This window comes from Mytilus galloprovincialis, chromosome 1, assembly GCF_965363235.1.
Source record: "Mytilus galloprovincialis chromosome 1, xbMytGall1.hap1.1, whole genome shotgun sequence".
Taxonomy (NCBI): Eukaryota; Metazoa; Mollusca; class Bivalvia; order Mytilida; family Mytilidae; genus Mytilus; species Mytilus galloprovincialis.
Genome location: NC_134838.1, coordinates 102,188,457 through 102,201,984, shown reverse-complemented (window position 1 = coordinate 102,201,984; position 13,528 = coordinate 102,188,457). Strand labels below are relative to the sequence as shown.

The window sequence follows — 13,528 nt, the reverse complement described above, 5'->3', positions numbered from 1 at the left end:
CTAAAAGCTGTATTACTTTGAAGTCTGATTTCAATAATTAACATTACAGAAAACTGAAACAGTCAACAGTTCTTCAGCTTATGTGGCAGGTAGCACAGGGAATGTCTTACATAAGTTATAAAAACTATATTCATGGACAATTATCTGCCAGAAATGTGTTTTTGCTGTCGGAAACTTCTGCTAAAATTGGTGGCTTTAAATTGTTAAGCCTAAATAGAGAAGACATTTACAAGTTAAGAATTATTTAATCATAACGAAATTAATTAAAGGATTATGTTTTGAAAAAGTCCTTGTATCTTTAAGGTATTGACAATTTGGTATAATATATCAATTATAATGTTTCATAAAAAAGGACACATAGGTGGACCCCGTTAGTTAATCTCATAAAAAAATGTGTTTTGCTTCCTTGAGTTAAAAAATCACATTTACTTAGGGTAAATACAGTCAGGATTCTACTTTGTCAAAATTATCTCCCCATTACGCCAGTTCATTTTGAAAACCGATAAATTTATCCACATAGCACCATTACGATCCTTATATGTCAGTTGTCTTTTAAAAGACAAATTTATCTACTAGCTAATGAGCATCAGTTAATGATCTTGTCTGCATTGATTCAACTTAAAACTATTGTCTGATCGGTTGTCAGGTGGAATTTTCGAAATTCTTAAACATTTAAAAAAATTCTAATTAAATATTTCGAGGAAGGGCAGACTAAAAATGTTCAGTAGTTGAAGATTTTAAACCTTAGTTATCACACACAGAAAAGAATCGAAGATATGCATTTTCATCATCCAACTTAAAAGACGGTCAAGTACTTTCAGTAAAAAATAGCTATTCGAACACACCAACTCTGTTTTTGTGATTCATTAGATAGGTATTTCACTTGACCCATATTTTTCATCTTTTCGTACTGTGTTTTTTTTTGTGTTACAAAGGCAACCTGTAGCTTTGATATATATAAAAATGATAGAATCTGAAGCAAGATGACATATCAAATACTCTTGTTTTGGTCGTTTTAAAGACAAAATATACACCTTAAACACGCACTAACATAAATAGGTGCACTCGATTATCTCTTTTCGATACAATTTTTACCCATTTTTTGGAATTTTTTCTTGAGTCACATAATTGAAGGGCAGACACGAAAATTACTGAACTAATAGATTGATATGTTCTCCGTCCGTGGTAATTTGTTTATTAAAAATCGGAGGGTATGCATTTTCTACATCCAACTTGATAGATACCCATGTCGTCGACTTGATATCTAATTGTTCTTAACTATGTAATAGATAAATTGAAAACTTATGTAAATGGTGTTTTTAAAATTAAAGACTTCGTAATTGAGAAGAAAATTGTCGTTTTATTTGTTTCTATTAACTTTTAAAAAATTTGTTACTATAGTAAACATTACAGTAAGCATTTATCGCCTTCTCTAACAAAGAGCTTCGATTCTTTTGTTCTATTTCAACTTGGTTTCCGCCTGAATAAAGGCAACAGTAGTATACCGCTGTTCAAAATTCATAAATCGATATAGAAAAAACAAATCCGGGTTACACACTAAAACTGAGGGAAACGTATCAAATATAAGAGAACTACGACACAACAGAGACACACCACCGAAACGTAACACACACACAGAAACGAACTATAATGTAACAATTGCCATTTTCCTGACTTGGTAAAGTGCATTTATGAAAAAATGGTGAGTTGAACCTGGTTTTGTGGCATGCCAAACCTCCCGCTTTAATGGCAGTGTTAATTATAACATTTAAATGACAACCTTACACGACAGGGTTACAACAAATAAATGGGAGAAAATATAGGAGAGAGAAACAAACGAATAATAGCCATCAAAAGGTAACAGGTTAAAAAATATTTTTATACGCCAGACGCGCGCTACGTCCACACAAAACTATGCTCAGATGTAAAAAGTTTGAAAGCCATAAGAACTACAAAGTTGAAGATTGCCGAGGACCAAAAGTTCCAAAAAGTTGTGAGGCTAGGGTTATCCGCCTGGGACAAAAACATCACTATTATCAAGAATAATACATAGTTTTGCGAACAGTTAATTTTATAAAATTACTATATAATAGATTTACATGATTAAACTGAAGTGGTGACAAGATATAGAATAAAAACGAATACATTACAAAATCACAGCCATGTTAGTCATAGTCAATGCAACGCCAAAAGTGACGTCACATTTAAATTTCTAAAAGGTGTTACGAAAATTAAGAGAACTTGGATGAAATTCAAGATAAGATTTGTATGACTTATCTAACTAATATTAATAACAGTGAAAGTTATAATACTAATTAATATTTAATTGTAGTAGTAATTAGATAATTAATTGTATTGTCTAGCTTTGTGGGTGTTTCTTCTGATCAAACTGGTTATCATGTGATCATGACCACTGATAACACTGGTGCTCTCTAAGACTCTCTATTCTTTTTAAAGACTGTAGAGCATTCAGAGTTTCGAGTTTTAGGTGTTCCAGTTTCTTTAGGAATATAGTTATGGACACTTACATTTAAATAGCGATGAAGAAAATGTGTAAGTCTTGGCCTAGATTGATAGGAGTTGGGCAAATGCAATACAGTCTGTTCTCAGATACTTATTTACATGTAGACATATACATTTGATTTTATATTTACAACGAAGAAACTGGTAAGTGGTCATGATCACATGATGAATATTTTATATTAAACTACTGATCATTTACAAATTGTATGATTAAAATTGGTTTAAAATAAAATATAAGAACCAGATTTCTAATAAATTGGAATGGAAGTGTTTGTTTAGGAGCGTAAAATCGATCAGCCAAAAAGTATCGAATCAACACCATACCTTTCTTCATTTACATAGTGAAATGTATGTATTAGTTCATATATTGGATACTGAGTGACCAAGAATAAAATGACTTGTACATTTATGAAAAAATATTATCGCTACAACCAATGTCAAATAATTCTTATCTACAATTTATGATATTTATATCTTCACTTATTTTATTATTAAGCAAACAACATAATCACACAGCCTATACGGGTGTACACCGATAGATATTGCTCGTTTCTGTGACTTCGGTTTAATCTAACATTTTTAATTATTTCTGTTACATTTTTACCATTCGCAAAGGTAATCAGGTAATTTATTGAAAATATCAATGTATTCAATCACAGAAAAGTTGTAATGACCCTCCGTTTAGCTTGTTTCATCTTGCAGCTAAAGTTGACTTTTTCTTTTAACTGTTTAATCATTGAAAAAAAAACCTGGTGGGATTGAAGTTATTCATGTTACCTTGTATTATCTAGGTTAAAAAAAAATATTGTCTTGTGCATTTTGTGGTATTTCTCCGAATTTGTTATATCCTGTTTTTTTTTATTTACTATTTAGTCTTTACTGATATTCATTCTTAAAATAGGACCCGGCTGAGTTTAAAGGGCAAGTGAAGTGGAATCCACCTGAAACTATACTAAAATCTAAGTTTAGCATAAAATCTGATGTATGGAGTTATGGCATAACACTGTGGGAGGCAACCTCATATGGTGACACCCCTTACAGAGTAAGTGGTAATGTTAAAAGATTAAATATTGTAATATTTAGTATTTTTTTCTAATGAACAGATTAATACGTTGACAATATAACTGTAAAACTTCTAAGTTTGTCTGAAATTGATAATCACATATATATGAAAATACAATATTGAAAGGAACTCCAACGAATAGTTAGCACATCAACGTCACAACTAATATCTTAAGGAAATACAAATTTTCGTATCAGCTTGTTATGTGTAGTAGTTGGTTGAACATTTGCGTTCGATGAACAAGGGGACTCCCCCTGTCACGGTCTTGTGCTATTTTGGGTATCACTAGACTGAGACCCTTTTGGGGTCGTGACAATATTTGTTGAAGAAGGGCTAGTATTCTCTATTTACTCAAAATTCGTCTAATACAGTGTCCGGAATATAGAGCTAATGGTCAAGACAAATGGTTAACTTAAAATTTATTAATCAATGCAGTTGTACTTTATTGTGTGTTTTTATATTATGCAGAAGAATTTAACAACTTAAATGAATATAAAATAAATAAATCCTTAATATTTGTATTCATGTTGCAGTCAGGACTCTACTTCGTCAGAATTATCTCCCCATTACGCCAGTTCATTTTCACAATCGTAGAAATGGAAGCCATTGTAGGGATGACGCGCTACCAATTTTGCTCATTGAAACCGATAAATTTATCCTCATTGCACCATTACGATCCTTATATGTCAGTTGTATTTTAAAATACAAATGTATCAACTAGCTAATGAGCATCAGTTAATGATCTTGTCTGCATTGATTCAACTTAAAACTATTGTCTGATCGGTTGTCAGGTGTTTTTTCGAAAATTGATAAACATTTAAAAAAATTCTAATTAAAAATTTCGTTGAAGGGCAGACTAGATTTTTTTAGTGTATAAAGACTATAAATCCTAGTTTTCACACACAAAAAATTCTATTTTTTCAAAGATATGCATTTTCATCATCCAACTTGAAAGACTGTCGTCAAGTACTTTTAGTGAAAAAATAGCTATTCGAACACATCTTCTCTGTTTTTGTGACTCATTAGATAGGTATTTCACTTGACCCATATATTTCATCTTTTAGTACTGTTATTTTTTTGTGTTATAAAGTCAATCTGTAGCTTTGATATATAAAAATAATAGAATCTGAAGCGAGACGATGTATGAAATAATCTTACTTTGTCCGATATCAAGACAAAATATTCAACTCAAACACGCCCTAACATAAAAAGGTGCACTCGATTTTCTCTTTTCGATATAATTGTTACCCATTTTTTGGAATTTTTTCTTGAGTCACATAATGGAAGGGCAGACACGAAAATTTTTGAACTAATAGATTGATATGTTTTCCGTCCGAGGTAATTTTTTCAAAAAAATCGGAGGTTATGCATTTTCTTCATCCAACTTGAAAGATACCCATGTCGTCGACTTGAAATCTAATGGTTCTGCTTAACTATGTACTAGATAAATTGAAAACTTATGCAAATGGTGTTTTTAAAATAAAACACTTCGTAATTGAGAAGAAAATTGTTTTTTTTGTTTCTTTCTATTAACTTTTAAAATTTTTGTCACTATAGTACTAAACAATACAGTACACATTTATCGCCTTCTCTAACAAAGAGCTTCGATTCTTTTGTTCTATTTCAACCGGGTTTCCGACTGTGTTGATACAAATACCAGTTGGTAAATATTGGATTCTGTTAACATTTTGGATATAGTTTCTAAAACTGTTCGTAAAAATCGTTCTCATGGACGCAGAAAAAATCGCAATCAAAAAAAATTTCGGACCAACCATACAAATATTTCGGACCTAATTTATATTTCAAAAAACAACGGCAGACATTATCTGTTAACCAAGCTTTGTTCTTTACCTATAAATAAATTAAATAAAATTTTAGAGGACTGCAACACAATTTCATATTACAGTTCTAAGTATGAAATTGTTTAAATTATAATGGCATATTGTTATTCTAAACTGTTTCCAAAAATTGATCACCCTGAAGATCATAAAAAACATTTTATTAAAATAAAGCATGTCAATAAAGGTTTTGATTTTGTAAATATTGCCGGCATTTTTAACGACCATTCTGTTAAAGACCAAATTCCTGGATATTTTGATAATACTGAACTCCCTCTTATTTGTTATATTTACAAGAAGTCTACCCGGAAATATGTGTTTAATTATAGCCAATTGTGTAAAGATATAAATATCATTGAAAATACACCTATGTCGTGTAATTGCAGAAATTCCGAATACACATATGGCCCCATTTCCTATGTCATAACAGGAGACCTTAACAGCGTTCGCGACCGAGAGTTAAAATCATTCCTCAGTAAAGGACCTAAATATCATCCCCCGTCAATTATTAATTGGAATGAATGTCGTAATATCATCCATGACTCACTCCATACCTACTGTTTGAAATGGGTAAAACGGGAAAAAGCTGACAAAAAATCTTTGGACTCTTTTTTTAATTTAGTACCAAAGATAGTTGATATTCGAATACAACATTTTAAAGAACATTTTACTCTTAACAATAACCATAAAAACTCTATTTCATGTATCAAACATAAACTAAAAGAACTAGCCAAGGAATTTGTTTTTGTCCCGACTGATAAACCTGCTAATAATATCATTATTATTGACGTAAAGGAGTAGGTCCGGTAAGGGTCGGTTTTGGCCTCAAATTTCAAGTTCATCTGACGAAAGATTTTGGACACTTTTTAAACACTTAAATGTCTATTTCAATTGATTCAATTATTGTTTGTGAAAGACTTTAACTTTTTCACTCATAAAAACGCTCCGCTACAAGCTTAAATATGAAAAATCTATCAAATATGACAAAACCTGTCACTTTTCATATGTTTTTTGTCAAAAATGAAAGTGACCGCATCCGTGTTCATCCTTGACCTTTATATATATTATGTATTGTCATTAAACACAACTTACATTTCAATATCAAGAATGAACACGAATGCGGCCACTTTCATTTAAGACGGAAACCGTCTAAAATTCAACTAAAATGCTGAAATTGTGAAGATTTCAGTAATTAAGCATGACTTAATGATGCAAGTACCCGATATATGTGCATAGTAATGCCAAAAAACAGCCCCTACTTATGTAGCAGAGGCATTATACCTTCCAAAAATAACTAAAGGTGTATATCTAAACAATTTTGTAAAACTGTTATATTTTGGGGCCAAAAAGGTGTCTTACTGAACCTACTCCAATTATATAAAGGTTCTGCAAAAGGAAATCACGAATTCACCAACATTCCAACTGACTTAATTTTCAGAAAACGACATCTGAAACAAACACAAACTTTTAGCTATTTCTTTACAAGCAGAACCAAATACAATGAAAGTCCCAACTATGTACTGGCTTCCGAAGCTACACAAAAAACCTTACAAATATAGATTTATTTCATCTTCAAGCCATTGTTCCACTACTAAATTGTCTGTTTTACTTACTAGTACACTTGGTACAATAAAAAACCTGATAATAAATTGTTCAAATAAGGCCTTTGAAAATAGTGGAATTAATTACTTTTGGAGTGTCAAAAACTCGTTGGAAGTACTTGATAAATTGCATGCATATATTGGTGATTTTGAATCTGTTCAAAGTTTTGATTTTTCTACCCTATATACCACTTTGCCTCATATTCTTATTAAGAAAAAAATCACATCCCTAATTAACTAAGCATTTAAAAAGTCAGAATGCGAGTACATATGTTCAAACTCTTTTAGGTCATTTTTTATTAGCAATAAACAAAAGAACTGTGTCAATTAGACATACTTTGATACTATATATGCGCTTGAATTTTTACTTGATAACATTTTTGTTCGCTTTGGAGATTCTGTATATCGTCAAGTTATTGGAATTCCTATGGTGACTAACTGTGCACCACTTATTGCGGACCTGTTTTTGTATTGTTATGAGTTACGATTTATGACTAAATTAGCAAAGACCCATCGAAACAACATTTGCTACAAAAATTTAACAATACTTTTAGATATTTGAATGATATATTGGCTCTCAATAATGACGACTTCAGTATGTATACTTAAGAAATTTATCCTGTTGAACTTACTTTGAATAAAGCTAATTCTAACAATGACCACTGCCCTTTCCTCGATCTTGATATCTATATCATTTACGGGAAGCTTAATACAAAAATTTATGATAAAAGAAATGATTTTCATTTCCTATCGATAATTATCCATTTTTAGATGGTGACGTTCCCTTGTCACCATCTTATGGTGTTTATATATCTCAACTTGTACGATTCGCTCGTGTATGTAACAACGTATTAGATTTTAGTGAGAGAAATTTATGTATTACTGAAAAATTATTACACCAGGGTTTTCAATATCACAAACTGGTCAAAACATTTACTAAATTTTATCACCGGTATAATGAAATAATTCGTAAATATAACTTAACATGCAGACATCTTATACGTTCAGGTATTTCACATCCAGTCTTTTATGGTACTATTCTTTACAAAGCACAAACATGTCAGTATTCACCTCAAAAGCTTACAAAACCTTCAAACAGAGTAATTAAGAATGGATATAGTTACGATACTGTTGTCAGGTCATTAAAGATTGCATATTTTGGCTTTAATATTGATTCACTTATAGGGTTTTTGCATCGGAACTAAACACATTTATTTAAAAAAAACAGTTATTGGCATGACACGGGTTATGTTCTTCTCATATATTTTATGATAGTATGATACTAAACCCCTAGAGGTATAGGGGGAGGGTTGAGATCTCATAAACATGTTTAACCCCGCCGCAATTTTGCGCCTGTCCCAAGTCAGGAGCCTCTGGCCTTTGTTAGTCTTGTATGATTTTTAATTTTAGTTTCTTGTGTATAATTTGGAGTTTAGTATGACGTCTTTTATGGCCATGTTAAATATAACATTAAAATGACAACACAACATTACAGGACTACAATACAAATAAATAGGAGAACACAATTGACAAAGAAACACACGAATAATAGCTAACAAAAGGCAACAGGCTAAAAATTTAATACGCCAGAAGTGCATTTTGTCCACACAAGACTTACTAGTGACGCCCAGATACAAAAGTTTGAAAGCCAAAACAAGTACAAAGTTGAACAGCATCGAGGACCAAAAAGGCCAGGGTTTTTCTGTTAGGTACCAGAACATCCCTATTATTTAGAATAATTTATACTTTTGCAAACAGTAAATTTTATAAAATGACTATATAAATGAAGGCAGCATTAGTATACCGCTGTTCAAAATTCATAAATCGATAGAGAAAAAAACAAATCCGGATTACAAACTAAAACTGAGGAAAACGTATCAAATATAAGAGAACTACGACACAACAGATGTAACAATGGCCATTTTCCTGACTTGGTACAGGGCATTTTATGAAAAATTGGTGAGTTGAACCTGGTTTTGTGGCATGCCAAACCTCCCGCTTTAATGGCAGTGTTAATTATAACAATAGAATGACAACATTACACGACAGGGTTACAATAAATAAACAGATAAATGGGAGAAAATATAGGATAGAGAAACAAACGAATAATAGCCATCAAAAGGTAACAGGTTAAAACATATTTTTATACACCAGATGCGCACAAAACTATGCTCAGATGTAAAAAGTTTGAAAGCCACAACAACTACCAAGTTGAAGATCGCCGAGGACCAAAAGTTCCAAAAAGTTGTGAGGCCAGGGTCATCCGCCTGGGACAAAAACATCATTATTATCAAGAATAATACATAGTTTTGCAAACATAATATGACTAGTTTATAATAGATATACATGATTAAACTGAAGTGGTGACTAGCTATAGAATAAAAAACGAATACATTACAAAATCACAGCCCTGTTAGCCATACTCAATGCAACGCCCAAAGTAATGTCTATATAAAATATATACATGATAAAACTGAAGTATTAACTAATTGCAGGAAACAACCGGATACATTACATAACCCGACAAAATCCAACACTATCCAACACAAAAAATAGACACACCCGAATTAGTCAAGGCCTCAACGCAAAGTGACGTCACATTTCAAATTGTAAAAAATGACAAAAAAAATGATGTCACATTTGAAGTTGTAAAAAGTAAAAACACAAAAATACTGAACTCCGAGGAAAATTCAAAAAGGAAAATCAAAAATCAAAAGGCAAAATCAAAAGTCCAAACACATCAAACGAATGGATAACAACTGTCATATTCCTGACTTGGTACAGGCATTTTCTAATGTAGAAAATGGTGGATTGAACCTGGTTTTATAGCTAGCTAAACCTCTCACTTGTATGACAGTCGCATCAAACTCCATTACATTGTCAACGATGCATGAACAAAACAAACATACTCAAAGAGTAAAAATGTCAAAAATAGGGGTACAACAGTCAATATTGTGTAATCATCTTAATATCACTACATAAACAACAAATGTAACAAAGTAGCACAAAAAGGCATACATCAAATTTAACATTCTCATTTTGCTTTTCTTATACGGCTGAATTTATCTATGTAAAGTCTACACATAAATGAAAGAAGGTTTTCATTACTGGTGTAAAATTGCGCGTTTGAAATTCGCACAGGTAGACATAAAAATAATTTTGTCGTATGACGGCATACATAAATGCAGACTCACGTAAAGTAGATATAACAAAAAACAGACTTACAGTAAAAATAATAAATAAAATAATGGTGTGGTTCAAAGTATGACGGGACACATAAGTACAGTTTCACGTCAAATACGGCTGAATTTATCTATGTAAAGTCTACCCATTAATGATAGAAGGTTTTCATTACTGGTGTAAAATTGCGCGTTTGAAATTCGCACAGGTAGACATAAAAATAATTTTGTCGTATGACGGCATACATAAATGCAGACTCACCTAAAGTAGATATAACAAAAACCAGATTTAACAGTAAAAGTAATAATAATAAATAAAATAATGCTGTGGTTCAAAGTATGACGGGATACATAAGTACAGTTTCACGTCAAATGTATATCATAAAAAACAGACTAAACAGAAAAAGTAGTCTTATTGAATAAAATAGTTTAGTCATTCATAGTATGTCAAGATCCTTAAGTAAAAGTAATATCAATAAATGAAATAATTTTGCCGTTCAAAGTATGTGGTTTTACGTAACCACAGAGTCACTTCAAATGAATATCTAAAAAAGACATATAAAAGAATACTATAATACGTAATTAAGATGATAACAAACGTCAGTACGCAAAATCTATACTTCAAGACCATCTTGTATTATTTGTGAAGTTGATACGGAATATTTATCAACAAGTTCTGGGTATCTTCCGATGAACTTTTTTAGAAAAAGGACGAGACGTTCTTTGACATACCCCTGGTTCATCAATTTTCTGCTCAGACACTGGTGACGTTTTACAAAGTCTGAATAGGAGCTGCAAGCTCTTGAATACCTAATAAGTTGGGAAATGTATATTCCATATGCAGGTGAAGTTGGTATATTACTACTAAGGTGGGGGAAATTGATAATTTCAAAATTAAAATCGTCTCGTTTGTCATAGATTCTGGTACTGAGATGACTGTGTATGTCAAATTCGAGGCATAAGTCTAAAAATGAGGCAGAGGAAGCCGTGTCTGTGGTCTCTTTAATTTCTAGTTCTGGTGGGTATATTAATGGAATCCAATCAGAAAAGTTCGGATTGTTAATGGAAAGAACATCATCAATATATCTGAAAGTGAAATTAAATAACCTGGCTTCTTTGATCTTCTTGTTTTTGACAAGTGTCTGAAGGAACTCCGATTCATATGAAAATAAGAAGAGGTCGGCAAGGAGAGGCGCACAGTTCGTTCCCATAGGAATGCCGACAATTTGTTGAAAAAGTCTACCTCCAAATTCAACAAATATGTTGTCAATAAGAAACTCCAGCATACTGATCACTTGTTCCTCTGTGTAGTATGTTTTACCCTTTTGTTCCTTATTAACAAAATATGCCTTATGGTATCCCAAAGTGATAAATTTATAGCGTATGCTACCATTTTTATGATGAAAAGCATTGTGAATTATTTCTTTTAGACGGGTTTTCAATTTCACATGGGGAATGGTTGTATACAAGGTTGAAAAATCAAAAGTTTTAATAGAACTAATTTCAGAAAAAGACCGAGATTTAAAATTATCCAGAAGTTCTTTAGAGTTTTTTTCAGAATCCACATATGGTTAATACCACTACGTGAGTAAACAGTTTCACAGTATATCTGAAGACCCTCTTTAACTGCGGACAGAATTTTAGTCAATCTAATGGACAATTCTTTAGTAGAACAAGCAGATGAGCCGGCAATGTACCGTTGTTTGTACGGAATTTTGTGAAGTTTAGGTATCCAATACAAACAAGGTAAGTCCTCCTATTTGTTGTTCAATGCAATGTTCATAGAAGCCATGAAGGACTTATGATTCGCCAAAATCTCATCCTTGTCAAATGATATGTTTTTGTATGTGGGATTACCTGAGTGTTCATTTATTCCTAATTCTTTTATAAGACACTCGTAGTAATACGATTTACATACAAAGACAATATTATTTGAAGCTTTGTCCGCAGGAACAACAACATACTTATCTTGAAGAGATGATAGACATTTCACAGCCTCTTTGTCACTGAAAATGGACTTAGGTCGATCATTCACACAGTTTTTCAACTTATGAATGCGACGTTTTATCAGAGACCTGATTGTTTTGACCCATTCTGACAAAGTGTCCAGTTGCACTTCTTCTCGCTTAGCCCATGCTCTGGCGTAGTTCTCAATGGAATCCATAATTATTTTGAAGTTATGGTTCCAATTGATGTGTTGGGGTTCTCTAAACTTAGGACCACGATAAATCACCTTTCGGAGATTTTCATGTTGAATTATGTTTAGATCCCCAGTAATAACATGGCCAGAGGGGCTGTAATTGTAAGGCGAGTTGGAACAGTCACATGTCAGAGGTTTATTTAGGTATTCTTCTAAATCAAGGTCCTGTAATGCTTGTTTATAGTTAAATATTTTGGGTGCAATGGTTTTGGTGTAACTGTAGGATACAATAGGAACAGACTGATTTTGAAAATAAATAGGAATTTTAGATGTTACCTCCTTGTGATGTAGAACGTTGCTGATGTTGATTGCATCAATTCCTCTATTGTTAAAGTGAACAGGAAGGAATTTCCTCTTTTCCTCATGTAAAGGTTCCGATCTTACTGGTTTAAAGAGACGGAAAAGAGCTACATCACAAATTATACTGACAAGTGTGTATATTGGAGAAAATGTATTAGTACCTCCTTTGTCAAGTGCATAATCTCTCAAACATTTTAGAAAATTAACCGGCAGTGAAAAAAGAATAGTTCTAATGTAATGTAACCCTAACGGATGATGCAGATGAGAAAGAAGGTCATCAAAGCTTCCAGAGGCCGATCTCGATTTGGAAGACTTTTTTACATTAGGCCGATGGTAACGTTTTTGTCCATGACTACGTTGGTTTCGTAAGGTAGTATTAAACAAACTCATTACATTAACATCACTGCAGGCTGGACTTGACAAATTTCCTACTCCTTTGACATTATCATTGCAACCATATGGCATTGCAGTACCTAGTTCCCTTATCCAGAAATTTTCTCTATCTTTTCGGAAAGGAGTACTAAGTACTGGACTATTTGTGTGGTGATAAATTTTCTCGATGATGCGTACTTTCATAGATAACGAAGGATCATGGTCCGGTTGATTAAAGTGGTTATAAAGAACCCTGAATTGCGGATCTTTATTATCAGACCGGTTTTGATTCATCCTTTTACGTAAAGTTTGTCGAGTTTCACCAACATAAAGTAGTCCACATAAAGTACATTCGATTCCATACACTACATTGTCCGTGGAACAGTCCAGAGGTTCGAAAGATTTAGTATAATACGTTTTTCCTGTTAAGTTACTGGTGAAATCAGGAGTCG

At 32.4% G+C, this 13,528-nt stretch overlaps 1 protein-coding gene across 1 annotated transcript in view; it reads left to right on the top strand.

Moving 5' to 3' along the window:
- LOC143047710 (tyrosine-protein kinase SYK-like) overlaps positions 1–13,528 on the top strand; it is a 70,414-nt gene that overhangs the window by 45,589 nt on the left and 11,297 nt on the right. The window contains exon 6 of the mRNA XM_076220925.1: positions 50–3,565. Within this exon, the coding sequence (XP_076077040.1) occupies positions 50–248 (199 nt within the window). The 3' untranslated portion in view covers positions 249–3,565. The remainder of the gene's footprint in view (positions 1–49; positions 3,566–13,528) is intronic.